This window comes from Lycium barbarum, chromosome 4 (assembly GCF_019175385.1).
Source record: "Lycium barbarum isolate Lr01 chromosome 4, ASM1917538v2, whole genome shotgun sequence".
Lineage (NCBI taxonomy): Eukaryota > Viridiplantae > Streptophyta > Magnoliopsida > Solanales > Solanaceae > Lycium > Lycium barbarum.
In genome coordinates this window covers 142,317,871-142,341,097 of record NC_083340.1, presented here as the reverse complement: position 1 = coordinate 142,341,097, position 23,227 = coordinate 142,317,871, and the positions used below count along the sequence as shown (strand labels likewise).

Here is a 23,227-nt window from a genome sequence, read left to right as displayed (position 1 = left end):
TAACTTTAATAATACTTAAAAAATATATTTTCTTAAATATTGCAAAATATTATATTCTACATTTTCAGCCTTAATTAATTAACATAAGTCCGGTCGGTTAACCATTGTTAATGGGTCTTAAAGGATGCCTAATACCTTCCCTTTAGACTAATTGAACTCTTACCTAGATCTTTTTGGTTTCGTAGACTTTAAATAAAATCAACTTTAGATAATTACTTTAATTAACCTTAGGTGCCCTAATTCACCATAAATAATTAGGTGGCGACTCCTGTACTTTAATTAACCCCGGAATTATCAGGATGTTGTAAACTATTTTGACTTCGGTTAAAATAGGGTATAACATGGGTGTTGACACCCAATTTTGTCCCGCCTCTCCTCCGAAATACCTATTTACGCTTCTAATATTTTGGGAAAATTAAAAAATATATATTTATATTTTTACTATAATTTTTAGCCTCTTATTAATACTCACGTTTTATTATTCTATTACAGTTACTATTATTATTATTATTATTATTATTATTATTATTATTATTATTATTATTATTATTATTATTATTTACTATTATTATTATTTTTATCATTTTAGCACATTTTACCGGTTTACGCACTCACATCGCATTTATCTTCGCCTAATTAAATAATAATTTTATTTACTGTGGATTTTCGAAATATTATTGCACGACTATTACAACGCCATTTTTATTATCTGAGCACTAATAATTGCATATTTTATATTAAGTAATATTTTAACACAAGTTATTTAAATAAGTCTTTTATTTAAATGTAGTAGCCCAATCAACCCATACTATTTTCGGACCAATTCATAAATCAGTCCACATTTTAATTTACCAGCCCAATTTAATTCATCTTATTCCAAATAATTAACCAACACTTCGGACCAGCCCATTCATTTAATACCCAGCCCAAAAATTGATCCAACCCATTACCCACGTTACCCGACCCGGTCCAACCCCATTTCCTTATTCTTTTACCCTAAAAACCTTTCCTTCTTTTTCTTTCCCCTTCACCCTCATCGCCGCCTCCCTCACTCTCTCTCTCCCGCTCCCTTTCCCTTTTCCTCCTCCTTTCTCCCTCTTTCTCTCCCTCCATGCTCCTCTGTCACCCACTATTCCCTGTTCCCCGCCACCACCGCCGCCTACCCCACTCCCATTTCCCTCTGTTCCCCACTCGTCTTGTCCCCCCCGCTCCTCTCTCTCTCTTCGTCGAAGAAAACCCTAATTCGCCCTATATATAATCGTTGTCCAAGTCAAGTAAAAGGAGGATTTTTGGATGGGTGAAATCCCTCAAGAACAGAGGATCTTTGTTCGTTTCATAAAAATTCCTCCAAGAATCCGTTTTCTTTTAGCCATAAAATACCCCCTGAAAATTAAAGGTTGGAGAACCCCCAAAATTGCCTTGCAAAAACGAGCTAGTGGAACCCGAAATCCCTAAAAAATAAGGAGGATCTTTTGATTCAGAAAATCCCCTCAAAAACTGAAGCTTTCGAATCGGTGAAACCCCCAAAAGAATAGGACCCTTTTGATTCAGAAAATTCCCAAATAACTGATTTTCCGGTTCAAGAAATCCCCTGCAAAGTATATTTTTTTAGCTGTCACAATATTATCTAATATCGATTCAAAAAATACCAAACGTTTTTTTGGTTTATTTTCTGTTGGCTGTTTCGAATCCGAGAGGATATCGACTTAGAACTTGGTGGTGTTTCGAGGTTGGTCGGAGACTCGAAGCCTCACTTCGCTGCACCCGAAGAAGGTAATTCTCCCTCCCTTTTTTGCTTTATATATGTTTTCTGCAATCGTCGCGTAGTTTTAAACATGCGGATTTAGTTAGGTAAGTTGATTAGCATAATGTTTATGGCAAGATTTGAGTGTTGTTAGCTTTTAAATTTTATTATCGGCATGTGTTAATTTTGCTTTCATCTGCTGAGTATGTAATTTAAGTTTCCTGTGGTTAATTAGCTTGTTGGTTTATTTATGCTTAATCTTCATTAATATGTGTGGAATTTGCTCAATCTGATTCAAAGGTGCTTGGCAGCATATGAACTAATATATTTGCTTAATCTTCTCTTTGGCTTAGATTGATGTGTAAATTGATATTGATGCCTAAGGCGTGCTCATGTTTGTTTAAGTTAAGTTCAAGGTCACTTGTAAACTATGGTGTTTGATAGACTGGCATGGTTTTTCTCTGCGATGGGTTGGTTGAGCCATTGTTTGTTTTTTTTTTCCAAAATATGTTGTTGATACTAGGATAGCATCTTCACGCCTACTGGACCTGAAACTAAATTCATTGGAGTAAAAAATATTTACTTTGATTCAACAAGATGCACTAAACCTTTGCATGCCTATGTGGTCTTTTTTGTATTTTTTTATTTATTATAAGCCTCGGATTGTATTTTCAAAAGAGCTCCAAGCATTTTAAAGTCAATTCAGCATCTGTGGACTTGTGCTCTTACTTTGCTGAGTACTGTAATGGTGATTGAAGCTCCTGTTGGCAGGATCTGTTAGTCATGCATCAGATAAACCTGTGGTTTTACTTGGCTATAGTAACAACATTTAGTTTAGGTTCATTATTATCCCCATACTAGTTTAGCAGAAGTCTTATTGGTACAATTGCATATGTTTATTCAGATGTTTTAGTAGTTCAATAAAGAATGTGAATGTTGTTTCAGTTTAGTGTCTCTTTCATATTAAGTTTGGCATAAGCATATTGACCCTTGGTATCTCTGTAGTTGTTGGTTTGATTTGAACCTTGTTTGGCAGTTGTATCATGGTAACCTCACTCAAAATATGAGAATGGCCTTCCTTATTTGATTGCAATATGTTGTTAAGGTCAGCTGGTAATAAAAAAGAAAAAATGAGTTTCAACATGTTAGATTAAGTCATAGTCCAAATTTGTTTGTAGAAGGTCCGGCAGAGTCGAACTGTGATCGTAATGGTCTGAAATGTGATTTGCGTATAAATGATAGGCTCTTCTTTTAAGCCATTTATTTGCCTTGAGCATTGAAACAGAATGGAAATTATGGTGAATAAATAAATGTATACATCTCTTAAGTGTAAATATCTTGTTCAACAGATTTCAACAGAACCAGTAGTTCCAGTACTTTTTTTTGACATCAGAAAATTCATTTTTGAACCAAGTAGAACTTCTAGGAATCATTTCATCTATGGATTATTGTTAGCCCTGTTTGTATTTCCCACATCATGTTGTATAAGCTAGAAATGACATGTCAAGATTCTCTCTTTTCCAGTCAACTGCTGCTGGTAGGCTTTAAAACAGTAGTAAAAATGACTCTAAATTCTAAGTCTTTAAATTTCGGACTGATCTGTTGCTGCTTGATAAAATCATTATTATAGCTTATTGTTTTGGTTGTTGAGTCTTAAAAGGAAGAGCAAAGTTTAACCAGAGATGGGATCTTGAATCTTAAAATCACTAAAAATGAATCATCTGATCACTGATCGCTTAAAGTCTCTACCCTTCAAAAGCAAGACTGATTTCCTGTCCTTTGCCATATCTTTTAGTTTATAGCATGTGCAAGTCTTGAATTTACTTATACATTTCTTGGTATCATTTTGAACCTAGCTAAAACTTGATGTTGTTCTTATATCATGCCTGAATAATTGAGCCTGTCTGTTGGTGTTTTTACCAAAACATGATTAGTTGAATAAAATGTTAAGTTAAATGAGTGATGAGTTATCTGAGGTTGGTATAAAGCCTATTTGATCATTTGTTGACTTAGACTGATAGAGTGTGATATGATTAAGAGAAATCCTGGTCTAATTTGGAGTAAGCTTAAAATGCCATCCGTGATAACGACATATAGTGTCATTACGTATGCTTAAGAGTTAGTTTAAAGTGGGACCTGAGTATGCTGAATTTGTCTTAATGTGGTTGTTCCTATATGTGGCTGCCTGTTACTATTGTTTACTACAACATACCACCGACGGTTTGCTGTTTATCTGGTTGAATTACTACTGCTATATATCCCTTTGAAGGCAAAAGAAACTTACTATTTGAAACCAAACCTATATCTGGGGCCATGTCTTTGGCTAGACATTGTTTGACTATTGTTGGTTGTTGCTCAATTGTTATGGGCTGCTGCTCAGTTACTCTTATGGCTGTTGAAACTCACTTTGTGGCACTTCCCTGTTGCACTTTATGTTACTTTGCTGCTGTTCATTGCTGCTACCTAAGGCTGCTACTTGGTCTGCTTGCTGGTGTTATTTCTTGCTAAAAAATGAACAGATCACTATACTAAAAAAATAAAAAATGAACACATCCTGTACTTGGTCAAAGATCGTTGATTCGAACATGATACTACGCTTGGGTCGATGAAGAGTTGTCTAACTTGAGGCCTCACTTTTAAAAGAGCGGATTTCTATACTCGATATTATTGAAAGGAATAAATATTCTACTGAAAAGAACAATACTATATTTGATCCACACCACAAGTTTTAGTAAGCAGCTGTGTCTATTTACTGCAATGTCTTATATATGAGTGTTTCGATACAGTTGATGCAAATCGCTGTTGCAATTTTAAGTTTGCAACTCTGCACTTGGTTTGGCAGATCCTACGTCGTAGTATAATAAATTCTGTATTTCAGTTATTTGTTGATCTAAATAATACTATCAAAGCTCGATAATGTATACACGCACACCATGTACTGTTCTGTTTATAAGATATATATGCATATACACCAGATATAAATCTAATATACACAATCTACCAATCTGTTTCGAGTTTATTTTTTTTTACGTCTAGTCTTATTATTGATTATATACTAATCCTTTTTCTTTTGTTTTATGCATGATCATCGCATACGAGTCCGAGGGACTCGTTCTTCTCCCGCATTCTGTGTTGGGCTAAAAGCCCAACGACGTCTCCTCCGTATCTGGTTCTACCCGCAGCAACATATAAAAGAAATCTGTTGGGCCGAAGCCCAATAGTAAACAGTTTCCAGCAGTCCCAAAACGGGCTGGACCCATTTGACATTATTTGCTCCTTTATTTTATTTTCTGCATTTAATTCATATTATGCAACTGACTCTTTGTTTGTTTTGTTTGTTAACTTAGATGAACCTTAATGAGTTAGTAGGTTTAGTTTTAGTAATGGGTGGTTAGTTTAAGGAAGACCAACAATTAATTCCATAAGTTATTCTCTTCTTTTTATGTTTTATTTTGGAATAATTAATTTGCAAAATGGCATGATTTTATATTTCGAGTTAAGAGAATCGTATTTTATTCTTAGTATCCTAGAAATTTCAAAACATCATTAATATGCAAACATAAATTCAAACACATTTTTAAACTCTTCAAATTTTTGAGTCAATCACGCATATTCTTCATTAAGCATAGTTGATAAAGATAATAAAAATGGATAAAGGAAATCTATTAGCTATTTTGTATTTTTTATTCACACTTCTAAAACTCAAAGTCAATTAATACCTCATTGCTTAATTTTTTATTAAAACATTGCATAAATCTGCATCTTCTTCTACTTATATGTAAGTTATCATACTTTGTAAACTTCATTTTTATTATGCTACTTCCTTTAAATCTATTAACAACTATTATAAATTTTATTCAAATAGTATTTTAAGATTTTCTTTTATACAAAGTATTAGTCTTATTTTAATAACCTTCTTATTTAAAACCTTAACAATATTCATAAGTCGTGTTTTCAAAATGACATTTAAAGTCTCTTTTATACAAATTATTGTATTTTCTGCAAATTTTATTTTAACTAACATTATTTTCTTTTAAAACTTTAGCAATATTTTTTTAAGTCATTTTCTAAAATTTAAGCATTGTATTTAATCACTAATTAATTAACCTAAGTTTGGTCGGATAACCGTAAGTTAACGGATTCTAAAGGATGCCTAACCCCTTCCCTTTAGGATAATATAGAGCCCTTACCTAGAATCACACTGGTTAAGCAGACTATTAATTGAGGTTTAGTTTTAACTTTCCCTTAGTTAATATGTAGGTGTCCTAATTCACCGTTAAATTAATTAGGTGGCGACTCCTTAAAATAAAACAAATAAATAGGAATCACCAATACGTCATACTTCCTAATTTTGATTCCGGGTTAAAATGGGGTGTGACAATGGGTCATTCATAAACTTGCCCTTAACATATTGTCTTGCATTTGTTCTTGACTCTCACGAAGCTCCTACTCATAGTATTATGAATGATAATTTTAAATTAAACCACGATAAAAAAAACAAAGAGATATATTCAGATTTTTCTCGAAATATTTTAACATGTTAAATTCACTCAATTTACATTAAAGCTCCATGAAATTCAAATACAATTAAAATACAAGACAATTTGTTAACTAACAACCCAAGAAGTAGTCACCTTACACATGTTGAATGATATAGATTGTGGAGAGGCAAATTTTAAATTGAGTTTTGGTATAGAAGAACTTAATTTTACAAGATTTTCATTTATTGAGGCAAGAAGAAGCTTTATACAAGCAAAAGTCTCATATATGTTGCTACACCTTATAAGAAACATATCACATTTGAATTCTTTTACCTCACTCTCATTCAATCAATCTACTATACCTCCATGTCAAATAAATTGAGTGTTCTATGAATTTCTATTAATCATTTGCATCTATTTAAATTCTTTTCAACTTTATTATAATTAGATTATTTTTACCATCATTGCTGACATATCACAATATTCATTTTTTATCCAAAGTACCAAATTCTTAAATTTTGCCGCAAGAGAATTTAATGATGTAAGAAGAGATAGAACAAGTGCAACTCCATTTGGTACGGCATCAATTATGTCTAATCATAATTAGATTATATTTATTGTTATAATAGATAAAATTTTATCAACTAGAATAAAAAATAATTTTATAACTTTTTATTGTCATAATAAAGAAAAAAATCAATAATCGTACGGAAAATTTACGCGATAAATTGAGCATGTTTCCATCCCACCACATCATATGGGCCATAGTGTGGTTGGGCTCTTATCTAAATGCTGAAGATGCTTGGGCAATTCGCAGAATTGCCCTTCTTTTGGAGTGGTCATTAAATTTTGCCCCTCATATTTGAAATCTTTAAGTTTTGCCCTTCGGCTAAATTCCATGGGTTCCAGGTTCGAACCCCCACACAGTCAAAATTTTAAAAAAAAATCGCAAGGCAGAGTTTAAATTCGCTATGCCCCCACCGGCATACACTTGTGAACGTATTACCAAAGTTATGCTGGATCCGACATACTTATGCCTTATGGGCAGACTTGGCATAAGTATGCCGGGTCCGGCATAACTTTAGTAATTCCTTCACAAGTTTATGCCGGATCCGGCATAAAAGTTTGCCCATTAAAAATATGCCTCCAACGACATAAACTTGTTAAGGAATTACCAAACTTATGCCGGTCCCGGCATACTTATGCCTTATGGGCAGACTTGGCATAAGTATGCCGGGTCCGGCATAACTTGGTAATTCCTTTACAAGTTTATGCCGGGTCCGGCATCAAAGTTTGTCCATTAAAAGTATGCCCCCACCGGATGAGGGTACCTAGGAAGAATTTCATTGTCCTCCTTCCAATATTATTACAGAACTAAAAGGCTTCATGGTAAAAACTTTGTGCGTGGCCTCTTCCACTCATCGTCATGCAAATGCTGTCAACAATTATCATAGTGTTAATACTCATGAAAAACTAGGCTTAGATATAATGGAACAAAATCACGACAACTACTCTTTTCTAACACTACCCCATAATATATTAACAAGAGCAGTTATAATATATCCAATACAGGAAATGTAGCAAAGAAAGTCTTTAGGCCATATTGACACAAAAACCACTTGAATTTTAATAGAGCATTTTGATGTCACAAAATCTGTAAAAAGTTGACATCAGATCTCAAAGTTATGCCGGACCCGACATAAACTTATGAATGAATTACTAAAGTTATGCCGGACCCGGCATAGTTATGCCAAGTCTGCCCATAAGGCATGAGTATGCCGGGTCCGGCATAACTTTGGTAATTTCTTCATAAGTTTATGTCGGGTCCGGCATACACATGACCCAAACCTTGCCTTGCAGTTTTCTTTTTTAATTTATGCTTGAGCGGAGGTTCGAACTCAGAACCTCATGATTTCTGCGTGAACGCTCAGTGTTGCAATGCGAAGGGCAAAAATTAAAGACCAGCAATATGAGGGGCATAATTTAAAGACCACAAATATGAGGGGCAAAATTTAAAGACCACCCCAAAAGAAGGGCAATCCGCGCAAAAAAATGAAGATGCTTAAGCCCAGATTCTAATAGGCCTATGAATTTTGTGACGAAATTGACAGTGCCGGTATTAAATTTTTATAGGGCTATTTGCAGGATTGGCCTTCGTTGGGGATGGTATTTAATTTTTGTCCCTCAAATCAGTAGTCTTTAATTTTTGTCCTTCGCTAAAAGCCTCTTGGTTCCGGGTTCGAACCTCCGCTTAGCTAAAAATTAAAAGAAAAAGAAAAATTGCAAGGCATAAATTGAGATTCGCTGGGCATAAGTTGGGTTTCAAACTCTGCCTTAAGGCAAAAAAAAATCTGCTAGAATTTTGCAAACCTCTGCCTTAATGCAGAGGTTTGCAAAAATATTTCAAAATAGTGAAATATTTTGCACATAACTTTTATTTTATATGCAAAACTAATTTATGTGCAAAACTAATTTATGTCACAACTTATGTCTGATGAGCAACAGAAATAAGTTGTAGTTTTTGCTTATAAAGAAGAATTTATGGTCAATTGAGCAAGTTCACAATCTTGAAATATCTTGAACTTTGACCTCATAGTTAAAATTAAGGGGAAACTATATGATATAACAAACATATAGTGGGTATTGACATTAGTAGCTACAGTTTAACTTAATTACTTTTCATAGCAGACATTTGTATATTAATGACATTTAGTGACTATATATATACACACACTAAGTAGAATACCCATCACATTATTCACTTCCAACTCAACTTTCTCATCTCTCTCCCCTCTTCCCCACTGTTCCGCCGTCGGCCACCACTGCCGGAGCTCAGGCGAAATCGACAAAAGTTCATTTTTGACCAGAAGTTTAATGCCGCCATGGCTGCTCTATTTTTCATGGTTTGATAGAAGGATGTCGTGTAACTGCTGTAGCCTCGGATTTTCAGTTTGACGCCGCCATGGCTGCTCTATTTTGACCAGAAGTTTGACGCCACCATGGCTGCATAGCCAGAAAAGAAAGCAACGGCGCAACAGATCTGAAAAATTCCGATATGAGAGGGAAGTTTTTGACCCGAAGTTCAATGAATTTTTGACCGGAAGTTTTTCTCTAGATCTGTGTATACATACAGTTTTTTTAGATCTGTGTATACATACACGGTATATAATATTTTTTGCATTTTTCGAAGAAGATTTTTTTGTATACAAATGAATAGAGTGAATTTACGCATGTATACAAATGAATACAATCAATTTTATTTTTTGTATTCAATATTTTGAGTGTATTCATTTTTTTTTGGTGTACATATGTTGTATACAGTGTTTTTCGCCTGTTTTTATTAATATTTTTGGTGTATCTATGTTGTATACACCTGTTTTTGTTGTATACATATCGAAAAATATGCTATTTGTTAATTTTTGGTGTACATATGTCTTTATGTATTCATTTTTCACTCGCTGTATCTATGAATACAGCAAGCCAATTTATGAATATAGATAATCATTCTCATGAATAGTGAAAAATAGGAAAGTTGTATTCATGAATACAATGAAAATAAAAAATGAATAAAGTGAAAAAACGTATACAACCATTGGTAGCTAGGTTATTGCTATAAAATGTAATTAGTGAAACATATGCTATGTGGCTTGAGTTAAGCCCAAAATATTTATCATTTATGTAGTTTCCCCTAAAATTAATTTACATTCACAATTTATACCTCATGAGCAACACATGCTTTTCCTAAATTGATTAAATGAGCCCCTATAAAACATAACTAGCGCCTGTGTCTTAGTATTTCAGAATCGGCCTTTATTGAAAACTTAACCCGAAATTAGCAAAAGCAAAGCCCAATTCTTGTAGACGGGTATCTTCTCCTTTAGGGCACAATTCAAAATATCTCCGACACGGAGAAAATGAACGGCGATCTGCAAATCTCCGTCGATAAACTTCCGATCAAACGGCTAGAATTCATTGAAGAACAAGGCGCCGAACGCTTCCCTTCGTACTCTCTCTCTCTCTCTATACATTTTTCGTAATTGTTGCAGTGATATATATATATATATATATATATATATATATATATATATATATATATATATATATAAGTTTTTGAGCTGGATATTTGTGAGCTAATTATTTAGGTTTAAATTTTGCTTAATTGTTGAAGTGATATAGGATTTCTCTATAGATGAAGAATTTATGCATAATTAGTTTTTTTGGATGATGTAAGTGTTTTATAATCACAAATAGTTACAAAAGAGGGGGAAATAACAAAAAACCTATCATAAGTCTAGAGAGCTGACAAATCGAAGAATCTGGAGCTAATAAAATCCAAAAAAGAGTCTGGGTTATATGCGAGGTATAACCCATTGCAAACCAAACAAAGTGAGGAGCATATTCCACACATCTGTAGCAACTGGACAGTGTAAGAACAGGTGGTTGATGGTTTCAGAGGTGCAATGGCACATGTAACATCTATTAGCGAGATGAAATTTCCTTTTCATGAGATTGTCCAGAGTTAAACAAGCCCTTTTTAGAGCGACCCAGCAGAAACAGGAGACTTTAGGCGGTAAATTGACTTTCCAAGGCCCATTGGTCAATCAGGTCCTTGTTGGAGCTCTGAAGCAGGTAGCCTTCTTTGACAGAATAAGAACCGTCCTTGTTACTGCCCCACTTAAGTCTGTCATTTCTCTGAGTGAGAACTGGACTGTTCTGTAGACACCCAATCAATGCTATCATGTCCTCTATTTCTCAGTCATTTAGGTGTCTCCTTAGGTGCAAATTCCATGAATTGTCCTCCCAGTTCTGAGCAATTGTTGAATTTGGGTTAGTTGTTATAGGGAACAACCTAGGAAAAGCATCCTTAAGAGTAATAGAACCAGGCCATTTGTCTTTCCAGAATAGAAGATGAGCCCCATTTCCCACTTGGAAGGAAGAGTTGAGAAAGAACTCATCCCACAATCTCCTGATATCTTTCCATAAACCAGTTCCATAAGGAGCTAAGATTGGGTTGGAGCACCAATGGCTAGTGCTCCCATATTTAGCTTGGATAATCTCCTTCCAAGGACCAGCATCATCTTGGTTAAACCTCCAGTGCCACTTCATTACCATACATTTGTTGTGTACTGCTAAATCCTTTATACCAAGACCACCTAGATGTTTACTTTGTCCCACTCGACTAGATGATAATTGTGATTTTCGCTATTACCTTCCCATAAAAAAGTCCTCCTTAGTTTGTCAAGTTGATATTGAACCTTTGATGGTATTGGGAACAGAGACATGAAGTAAGTAGGAATACTATCCAAGACACTATTGATGAGTGTTACTCTGCCACCAAGAGAAAGGTACTCTTGTTGCCAAGAGGACAATCTTTTCTCAAACTTTTCAATGACCACATTCCAAATCTCCATTGATCTGTGACTAGCTCCCAAGGGGAGTCCTAGATATGTGGTGGGGAAAGTGCCAATGCTACAATGCATGATGCTGGCCAAAAACTCTAAATCTGGAACCATATTAACAGGGTAGATAATGCTTTTAGTCATGTTAATGTGGAGCCCTGATAAGGCTTCAAAGATCATAAGGGTGAGGTTGAGATACCTCACTTGAGACTCCTCAGCAACACAAAAAATAAGGGTGTCATCAGCAAAGAGAAGATGAGAAACAGGAACAGTAAGACCAGGCCTGTTACCCACTTCAAAACCACCAATCCACTGCAATTGCTTTGCCTTTTTCAGCATGTTACTGAGACCCTCCATTGCCAAAATGAAGAGAAAGGGAGATAGGGGTCACCTTGCCTTATCCCTCTCTTAGGGGAAAAGAACCTTACAGGACTTCTATTGACCAGAACAGAAAATTTAACTGTAGAAAAGCTGTATTTAATCCATTTGATCCATTTCTCACCAAACCCCATTTGCCTTAGAATAGAAGTGAGGTACTGCCAGTTGAGTTTGTCAAAAGCCTTATCTATATCCAACTTGAATAAGAGACCAGGGGCATCACTTTTTTGTCTCCAATCCAACACTTCATTTGCTATAAGAGCTGCATCAGTGATCTGCCTGCCTCTTATAAAAGCATTTTGATAACCTGAGACCAATCTCCCAATCACTTTTTTCAATCTTTCAGTCAGCACCTTTGCCACCAACTTGTAGACACTACTGATAAGACTGATAGGCCTAAAGTCTTTAAGTTCTATAGCACCTTTCTTTTTAGGGATAAGGGCAATAAAAGAAGCATTGAAGGATTTTACCATGTGGAAATTGTTGTGAAAATGATGAAAAGTTCCCATGAGGTCCTGTTTAATAGTGTCCCAGCAGTTCTGATAGAAGGCCATTGTGAAGCCATCTGGTACTGGGCTCTTGTCAGGGGCACAAGAGTTTAAAGCACTATTTAGGTTTATATTTTGAGTAATGTTGTTGCAGTGATATAGGATATGATGAGAAAAATGTGAATTTCATGCATAACCAGTGAGCTGGATATTTACATTTCCTGTTTGGATATAGATTTTGAAGTTGAAAATTGAAAATTCGATTTTTTTGAAGTTGTTTTTGGACATGCATTTAACTTGAAAGAAATTTGAAGTATTGTGAGTGGAAGTGAAGTGAAATTTCTCCGAAAATAGACCAGTTTTTGGAACTTGAAAATATCTTGAAGATAAACTTTCAAAATCTTAACAAATATGGCAAAACAGATATTTGAAAATTTGATCCAAAATTTATGGCTATACGCTAGCTTAGATTTGGGAAGATTACGTTCTATGTCTACTGGGAAAGAATATTTACCCGGTTTAGCCTAGTTCTTCCTTAATTACCTGCTTTTTTGATGACATGGGAACCCGCAGCCGCTACCCTTCGGGTGAGCACAGGGTAAACCTAGTTCCTGTGCAATAGCTCGCAAACCACACAAGAGAGATAACCTGCACTAGGCAAGCCCTGTGCGACGAGCTCGACCCAGAAGGCAAATTCCCTGCTGTTGTAGGCAGGGGGTTTCGAACCTGAGACCTCCATTATGAAAGCCCCTTGGTCAACCAACTGAGCCACCTTTGCGGGTTCCTTAATTACCTGCTTTAGCGCAGTTTTTCCTTAAACACCTCTTATACACTCGAGCACATTGTTAGCCGTAAGTGTATAATGTTGTGCTCCCTCCGTTTCAATTTGTTTGTCCGTTTTTGACTTGGCATGGAGTTTAAGAAAATAAAGAAGACTTTTGAATCTTGTGGTCTTAAACTAATGATACATAGAATGTACCAAAATGTCCTTGAATCTTGTGGTCTTAAATATGCCAGGTGGAGAGTTAGAACTAAAGAGTTGCCAAAAAAGACTGAGTCATTCTTTTTGAAATGGACTAAAAAGGAAAGTGATACAAACAAATTGAAACAAACAAATTGAAACAGAGGGAGTATAATGTTTGTATAATGCCGTATAATGTTGTATACCGTGTGTATAAGCGCTGCTGCGAATAAAGCAAGTTGGTTATGCGAATGTAAACTGAAAATATGTCTATGTAGGGGTAATATATTATGCTGGGTTGTATATTTTTGTAAAAAATCCCTTTAAATTTTGCGTAATTGTTGCAGGGATATAGGATACGATGAGAAGACGGTGAATTTAATACGAAGAATTGATTTTGCATGGGCGGTAGAGAGAGAGGAGCCAAGTAAGAAGCAGAAGAAAAACAGTAGTTCTACTTCTTCGAAGGAGACAAGTAACGATCAGCCATGGAAATGGCAAAGTTTGGTGGAGAATTTGCGATTGGCTCATCAAGAGCTTCAAGTCATTATTGATCTCATTCACACTGTAAGTTGACATTAGCATTTTATCTCACCATACAGAATTTTGTGACATTGTAATCTTAATGATTGAACTTCATTTCCATAAAATGTTTGATAACAAGTACTCCTCTATTTGAATTTGTTTGTGTTACTTTCCTTTTTAGTTTGTTTAAAAAAGAATGTCACTTTCTATATTTATTACAACTCTTTACACCGAACATCATATGTGATATATTTAAGACCACAAGATTCAAAGGGCATTTTTGTACGTTACACACATCTTTAGTTTAAGACTAGAAGATTCAGAAGCCTTCTTTATTTTCTTAAACTCCATGCCAAGTCAAACTAAGACAAACAAATTGAAATGGAGGGAGTATTTATTTTTTATGAGATGGATTATTATTAACAAAAGCATCAAGAAGATGCATAGATTATAAAAGAGAAGAAAATACCAGCTCAAAGACAGAGAACATGTTTGATAACAAGTAGTTGTGATTAAGGTTCAATTGTTGTTATACTTGCACTTGGTCTGGTGTTTGTGTGGACTCTGGTCAAAGACTCATATGTCAGTGTAGGGATAATTGTGAGATTTAGAGAAAAGTAATTTGGTATTCCGATGAAATGAACTTGCATAGAGAAAACGAATATTGAGCATAGGCGGAGCCAGAATTGAAGCATATGGGTTCATGATTTTATCGTTTTGAGTTATTGGTTTCTAAATTAATATTTTGTTCATATTTAATGAATTTCTTAAATCAATTATAGGATTTGAACCAAAACTACTGGGTTCTCGCAACCCTCTTCCCACACTCTAGCCCCGCCCCTGATAGTGAGGTTTCGTCAATGCCAACTAGTATGGGATTGAGGTGTTAGTTGATTGATTATTTGTTGGTGCACGCTTAGTATGTCTTGTGCGTAGCTGATTGTGTTTTATGCACTTACCATAAGAGGAAAAAACTCTGTGTTTTTGCTTGATAACGTGCTTGAAAGTGGGAAGGTTTATCTTTAGCTATACTCATTATTTGTCCAATAAGTTTTTGTCGGTGTACAGTTTTAGGCTGAAAGATGTAGAGGGGCAGATGATACATTGGTTGCATCATGAATAAATGTAATGTAATTTTATTATGAGAGCATAGCACACTGGTTTTGATACTTGGAAGGTGGTTAGAGAATTAAGATTTAAGACATCCTATTCACAATGGAGTAGTAATTATATTAAAAAAGAAAGCTACCTTTAAGTTGTTTCAATAGGGTCTTCCATATGTGCGTGATAAAACAAAGCCTTCTGGAAAGGTGCAAAGTTGGATATACCACATTTCCATGTGTACTTGGTAGCAAGGATGTTTTGGCTTTTTGAACTGGATCAGCATGGCAGTGCCTGAGCTGTTTTCTTCCTGTTGGACATGACTACTATTATTTCAGGAAGAAATGGTCATTAGTCTCTATATCCTCATGTAGATTCTTGGAAAAACTGTGCGCTGAATTTGCAGTAAGAGGAGTGAGTCATTGGCAAAATGATGCTAGCTTATATGTTAAAGTTCTGATGCAGAATGAGCTCTGCGGATTGTGGTGATGCCTCATCCTATTAAGGATTGATATGTGGATTTTAGCTCCAGGAATCCAATTGAGATATGCAAAGAAATACGCTAGCTGATGCAGTCACTTGTCTTGAAGGGAAAGTTTTCTAGCGTGGGAGTTTTTGCTTAGGGTATTGTAACTTCTCTATAAAACGAGCTAGTTGTGGGAGTCAATGATGTATTCAATGATTTTGTTCTCTTCCAATTATTTCTTTGTTTTGCTTTGTCTGATAGTCGTAAAGTTGTGCATCACCTTGGTGGCTATTTTTGTTGGTAAGACATACTTATCAAAAGAAGTCACTTCCTCAGCGTCCTTTTAGTCTCGTTGTCAGTTAACCTACTTAGGTAACCTGTTCTACATAGTGCATGTGCCTCAGAGTATAAGTCTTTAAATGGTTTCCATTTCTTAATGGTCCAGTAAGGTTATGTTTACATATATTTGTTATTGTCAACTTTTTATATTGAATGTGTTGCTGAATTAGCAAATGTTTCACTTGGGATCATTTGTGATCCTTTCACATGGATAGTGTTTAATTGCATTATTATGTATGATGAAGCACTGACCAAGTCACAGGTTATAATTCTTTTCTAAAAAAATTAAATTGGATAAAAAGCTTGAAACTTATTTAAGAAAAAGAAGCAAGCCATGACTAACTTTGATTTATCCAAGTTTAGTTAATTTGATTCGCTGGTTACTCCGTCCTCTTGATTTTATTAGTCATTATGTGATCCAGTTTCACAGATAATGTTTCTAGAAGAAACATGGATAGAATGGCATGTCAATTTATTCTCATTGTCATAATGATAGAGACAACTAAGGATTAGAGATTTTGACTTAAGCTTTTGGCCTTAGTTATTTAAGTGGCATGAGGTTTATCAGTCCATTAGCCTCCTTCAATCCCTTCCTGCCCCTTCTCCCCCGCATTTAAGACAGCACCTTTTCATAGGCATAATAATAAGCAGAATAGATAAGTGCAAAAGGGAACTGTGGATTATATATTGCATTACTAACTCTGATGTTCCGCATACAGGTGGAGACAAACGATGCAGTGACAGTGGCTGGCATGACCAGGCCGAAGCAATTGCCTAACGAGCATCTGTCAGATCTTGCTGTGTCTATGGCAACCAAGCTGCAATGCTTCCGTGTATTTTTCTTTATCCCTTCTGCAAGTTCTAAATTGAGTTAAACAAATAATCTACTGGAGCATTTTTAAAGCTAATGGTTTGTTGACAGGGCATTTGTGATTATTTTCTTTTTGAATTATGCACTTCAGTGTTAAAGTTGTACGTGTTTCATAATTTGGTTTTCCTTTGCAGCATTTGGGGAAATACTTTAAGCAATCTGCCAAAGCTTTGGAACAACAAGTGGCTAGAGAAGCAAGATTTTATGGTGCTCTTATCAGGTCTGTTCTTTGTGGCTACTAACGATATTAGTACATTGTGGAACACACCAATGTGTTCAGTCATTTAGACTACCGTGTCTTTGTGCCTTTCCTCAAAATTTTGCCTCTGCATTTCCTGATGAGCGAATAGATTGCAGCAAAATTGGAAGGTTAAATGGCATCGGATGGTTGCCGCTGCTTCTGGAAATGAAGGGTTTTACATTGATTTATTTGACACTTCATTATATGATCCAGCAGTTGCATTTCGCCCATCTTCTGCATCTGTGGTGCGCATTGAGCATGATCCAGCTGGGATGCTGGCTGTGAATGTGCCCCCAAATTCCTGCCGCACTCTTCAATTTGACTTTTTCGGTGCAAGCGCACCTAGTGGCATCATAAAACATAGCAGAACAAAACCAAAGGGGTCTTTCGAGGATTCTTCTGGAGAAACTAAGAAAGAAAAAGGTGATGATGAGCATGTGAGAGAAACCCACTCAACCCTCCGTGAAGTTCATCGAGCAATCTTTGATGAACAGGTATGTTTCTAGGTTCACTCCTTTCTCTTTCTAGAACTCTTTAAGTTTTTCTTATTCATTTTTTCGTGACCTACTTCTGTTTTCTGATTATTTTCTTGGCCCTCGTGCAGGTGTTTGATTTGGTTAATCGTGAAGCATTTAATCCAGCTTTGGGTGCTGATGTGACAGGACTACAAGAAAACTTGTTACGTTTAAGCATAGGTCAAAGAGCTTCCCTGTCCATTTCACTTGTGCCATCTACTGAAGATGATCAGACAGCTAGTGCTGTGGATGATGAACATTCTGAAACTGCTATTGTGTCTTTTGAATCAATTGATGCTTCAAAACCAGATGAAGGCAAACTTGACTTCAAGAAGTTGGGGTTTCCCAATCGAATTAGTTTTGAAATTTATTTGCAACAACTTTTTCATGAACATGTGTTTATAAAAGCCAAAAAGAGATTATCATCTTTGGGTAAACCTCAAATATCTGCTCAGCCCATGAAAGATGGCCCTAATCTTTTGGGACATTTCTGCGTCTCTCTAGCTCATAGGATCTTCTCAAACAAAGTCCTTGCAGAGCTTGAAAGTCTGGTATGTATCTGTTTGGGTTTGTAAGCTGCCAGGCAATGTGGCCATTATGTATCTGAAGAATTTCCTGTTCTATCTGTAGGTTAGCCGGATACCATATGTCCAATTGATATCGCATCCCACTTGGCATTCTCGAACATCATCATGGACAATCTCCATGAATGTACCTGAGTCGATTCTCCATGCAGGAAGCCTATCTCACTCATCTGACTATGTAAAGAATGTGAAATCTCACTTTCGTACAAAAGTCATGGTGCGTGATGATTGCATCAGTCTTGAAGGGGAAGGTGCTCCTAATGTTGTTGGCCTCTTCAAAGGAAAGCCTGATAGTACTTGCCCCATGAACAGATATGACTGTGACTTGTCAGATCTTCCAATGGTACTACTACAGCAGGTCCGTCTCCTCCTCTTACTATTGTGTTTTAATATCTGAAGGTATGACATACTATTATGTTTTAATATCTGAAGGTATGACATACTATGAAAAAGAGTTCATTTTCTGGCCAGATAAACTTCTGTTCTTCCTAGAACTGGTCCTTCCTTGAAAGAAAGCCTATGATCTTAGACATTATTATTTATTTTTCCTGTGATTCAGTTGAACCATCCAAATTTTTGAATCTTTTTCTGTTGTATTTCTTGGATGGTTTATTGAGACACGAGGATCACCTAGAGGGTGATAGCGACAAAGGTTCTCAAACTGTTTGTGTTCTTGCCTAGGATAATTTGCTATCTTGTGGTTAAGGGCCACACTTGTGGTGGATAGCTATGGTCATGAGGGAGAGGGAGAATTTTGTTTTGTTACCATAAAAAACCACAAATGTCATCCCTCCCCCCCAAACCAGAGACTTTGGTCTAGTGGTAAGAGTGTAACTCATGATGTATGGATTTGGCGTCTGTCACGAGTTCGAACCTTGTTGCAGACAAGCCTGAGAAGGATAGAGAGGTAAACCTATTATCCTCTAGGTTTTAAACAGTGCGCCAGTTGGCCTCGAGGATTTCTCAGTTATCACAAAAAGGAAAAAGAAAAAGCACCCCAATTGTACCCTTCCTTTTCTATTAACAAATCGGTATACAGTCAAACCCCTCTATAACAACATCGTTGGGTCCGAAATTTTTTGGCTGTTATAGAGAATTGTTATACACCTATAACAGCATTTGCCATTAAAATAATATGTAGCTGTTATAGGCAAAAAAGATGCGTAAAACCTATGCTTTTTATTTTTAATGTTGTAAAAAATAACAAATCATTTAAAATTTAAATCTCAGATATGAATACTTCACTAACTAAACATTTAAGAATGTTAATACAATTTCAATAAATTCATAACTGAATGTATAAAGTTTTAAGCTCTAAGACGGACATTTTAAATCTATAGAAATATAGTATATTAAAATATCAAATTAAATATTTTTCCATGAAGCTCTTTTGTTTATTGTAATAAAACAATGATATTCATATGTATATTAAATAAAGTTATAGAAGACAATGATATTCTTAGATTACAAATATGTATTCATATGTAATATTCTGTCATAAATATAGTATATTAAAGTATCAAACTAACTATTTGATCAAAATCTATACACTTATTATTGGTAACTATATATATTCTATTTTTTATAAAGATAATTAACTACTATATTACCCGAAAAAGCAGATAGCTGTTATATGCGGGGTAATTTTACAAAGAGTGTACTATCATAAAGTTGGCCGTTGCCGTTATAAGTAAAATGTTGTTATAGAGAAGTAAAATATAACATAAAAGATCGGTTCCGAAAAATCTTAGCTGTTATAGAGAGGTGTTATACGCGGATGCCATTATAGAGAGGTCTGACTGTATAACCTACATTAGAAGGCAACGCCACTTCCATTTTGCAGCAACACGGTCATCAATTTGTCCTTAATTCAAGCTATTAATTTCTGCTACAGGTTGCCAGCCAGGTGATACGGTGGCTTCATGAAGAAGCCCTTATGGTTGGTATCAAAGCAAACAGGGATTTCTTATCCTTGTCATTTGAGCTAGAGCAAGGCGAAACGCTTAGTCTGGTGGCACACGTGGACCCTGAAGATATTCAAGGATGTATTTCCTGGTGGTTGGTGATGGATGATGGATTCTCTGGAGAAAGCAAACTTCGAATGGACGTTAACAATGGAGAATCTGAAACAAGGAAATTTTTAGGTTATTTATCTTTGAAAGTGTTATACTCGACCTTAATGGATATGGTTAGCGTAAGTAGTACTGCAGGCCATTGAGTTATAACTTTTTGTACTTGTAATTGACTAGCAGAATTTGCTGATTCGCGTGTCGACGATTAAGTTGTTCTTTTGTCTAGTATGGTTGCAACTAGAACTACAATCTAGCAGAAAGAAACATTCTCATTCGAAGAAAAATTATATGTACAAATTGTGTAGCTGACAATATCATACATCCAATAGCTCATGACCAAATCATTGTGGATTCAATTTTGCCTAGTAAATTGTTTGCAGGGTTAATTCCATCAGTTGGAGAAACTTAAGGTACTTGAGCGTGCAATATTATTTACTTGTTCGCCTTTGGGAAAATAATTATTTCTCTTGCGTAGAATTCTTGAAATCCCACTTCGTTCATACATCATTTTGCAACTAAAAACTATTTTAAGTCTTTGACTTGTTGAGAAGAATAATTTTCAAAGTTTCTGTTTTCAAGTTAAGTTTTGGCAGTTTCAATCATTAAAATATATAGAAAGAAACTTAATCAAGAAACCTCTTATTTGTGGCTGTGAAGAGTGCAGTATGCATTTTAAATTTTTAATTAGGTCTCCTTTTATGTGTCTTTATCCAATTCATCATCATTCATCAAGATAAAACCAAACACTTCATCAATCATCACAATAAATAAGATTACAATTTTTGACAAGACTAACAAATCACTAATGAGAGAAGCTTCATCAACATCAACTCCACACTAAAAAAACCATCTTAGACCAATGATTAACATACTCATTTGCAGTTATTATTGTCATTATTTTATCTATATAGGTAGACCAAGAAATTCATCTATTTAAGCTTTGTTTAACGATAATCTTTTAGATTAGATAATGAAAAGGTCCGTCCTTGATGGCTCTCCATCTGTGTGGGGATGTGGTTTTTGTTGGCTCAAGTTGGCAATTAAAAAAGTGAAGTTAATAAAAGGAGTGGAGTTGTGGGCAAGCAAAAGTATGCTCACTTTTGGACATTACTTTCCATGTCACCAAAGGCAATATCGTCCTACTATTTTGAAATTTTCACTCCTGTCTCCACCCAAATATATTACTACTATATATTTTTTTTCTTGTACCACAAGCATTAGGGATCCTATTAATTCGGATTCGCGTTGCGTAAGTTTCATTAAAGAGGAAAGTTTCCTATCAAGATTTTCTTCATATTTAGGGTTCGAATTCGAGAACTCTAATTAAAGATAGAGATCCTATTCATTCCATCATAACCCTTTGTCGTATATTTAAATACATTTCGCATGTAGTGTCACAAAACCCATTTATTTTATCTATACAATAAAGTTTGTTTCCGTTCGGAGCTGTCACATAGTATATTAAACTAAAGGAGCTGTCACATAGTATATTAAATTTTAAGCTAATCCCATGATGTTCAATTTTTTTATTTTTCCAAAAAGTTCTTTTGTACAACGGAGTTATCTTCCTTAAGATGCATAATTAGAATACTTGCAATTTTTCAGCTTTATGTTGCAAAATGAGACTCCATTCTTACTAGTGAATAGTGATTATCAATAATATTCAATAATGAAGCAATGAATTGTGAGCCATATTTATAGAAGACAGTTTTTATCGAAATAAAACTTCATTGTAAATTTAAAGAATTTTGCTAGTTTTAACTCTTCCTATGAAGATGAGCTTTTTTTTTTTTTTTTTGGGATGAGTATGCATCTTTTTGTTGAATGTTCTTGTGTCGTGCCACTCAGTGACTTACGTGTGATTTTGTACCCATACCTCCTATTTGTTTAGTGTGGGGCACGTGAACTTTGATTCGATTTGAATATTATCATTTGAACATTAAAACAAAATCACTTTTTCCCGAAATAATTTTCACTTTTTTTGGAAATCAGCATCTGACCATGAAAGTTTCAAATCCAACTTGAAGTTGTATATCTGTTTCCAACCACTTTTCACTTTTAAAGTTGTATTTATGTACGTTCAAGCATGAACATTATTCTAAATATTCTTTACAAAAAGTATAATTAAATACAACTCCATCTTCAACTCCAACTCCTTAAATTTCAAATAAAATGAAAAATATCTAGAATCTATGGAGAAATACCTAATTAATCTTCTCATCCCTTACCCCTTTACCTCTTGTTGATTAATACTAATGATTGTATTTAAAGAAGAAAAAAGAACTTGCAGAAATAAATAACAAACCCAACTTGAATTATGGAAAATTAAATTATAATAGTTCCGGTCTATAAATTTTAATTAAAAAATAGTTTCCCAAAGTTTTAGTGTGAGTTTGGTATGACAAAAAATGTTTTTTGAAAAATATCTTGAAAAATGTTTTCCTTAAAAATAGTTTCTGAATCAATAAAAACACACCAACCCATCCCCAACCTAACCTCGCACTATCCATCCACCCCACCTACTTGCCTACCCACCCACCACCCACCCGCCTAACTCCCTATCCAGCACCTACCCTCACCCCTGCCCCCCAGCTTAGCCTATCCCCACCTATCTTCACCCTTTCTACCCCACCATCAGAAGTTACATTCCAAATTAAGAAACCTCACCGTGTTTTGCTTTGAATATATGCAAATGCTCTTAAAATGACATCTCCAACTTGCATACCAAACACAAGCAAAAAAGTAAAAAAATCACTTATTTTCCTCGAAAACATTTTCCGTCATACCAAACACACCCTTAATCTAAAAATAAAGGAAGAATATAAATTTTAACTTCAATTAAAAGATAAAAAAATTATATTTAAAGAGAGTTTCAATCAAAACATTCTACCTCAAGGTACAAAAAACGAATCAATAAAAACACACCAACGCATTCTCAACCCACCCGCCTAACCCCCCCCCCCCCCCCCCCCCCCCACCTTGTACTTTTCCCCACCTACCCTCACCCACCATCAAAAGTTGCACTATGAATTCAAGAACCTCATCGTATTTTGCTTCAAATA

At 35.2% G+C, this 23,227-nt stretch overlaps 1 protein-coding gene across 1 annotated transcript; it reads left to right on the top strand.

Moving 5' to 3' along the window:
- Positions 1 to 10,008: 10,008 nt before the first annotated feature.
- On the top strand, positions 10,009 to 20,521 carry LOC132636741 (mediator of RNA polymerase II transcription subunit 17). The gene is made up of 8 exons (XM_060353752.1): positions 10,009 to 10,228; positions 13,799 to 14,018; positions 16,602 to 16,715; positions 16,888 to 16,973; positions 17,104 to 17,488; positions 17,599 to 18,060; positions 18,140 to 18,451; positions 19,988 to 20,521. Exons 1-8 carry the CDS (start codon positions 10,140 to 10,142, stop codon positions 20,309 to 20,311), a joined length of 1,992 nt encoding a protein of 663 aa, XP_060209735.1. The 5' UTR covers positions 10,009 to 10,139; the 3' UTR covers positions 20,312 to 20,521.
- Positions 20,522 to 23,227: the final 2,706 nt, after the last annotated feature.

Bases quoted from the DNA above. Each gene is read 5' to 3' on its own strand.
- LOC132636741 (XM_060353752.1), top strand. From the start codon at position 10,140: ATGAACGGCGATCTGCAAATCTCCGTCGATAAACTTCCGATCAAACGG. The intron at 10,229-13,798 runs GTACTCTCTCTC...TAATTGTTGCAG, and splicing joins GGCGCCGAACGCTTCCCTTC to GGATATAGGATACGATGAGA. The intron at 14,019-16,601 runs GTAAGTTGACAT...TTCCGCATACAG, and splicing joins TTATTGATCTCATTCACACT to GTGGAGACAAACGATGCAGT.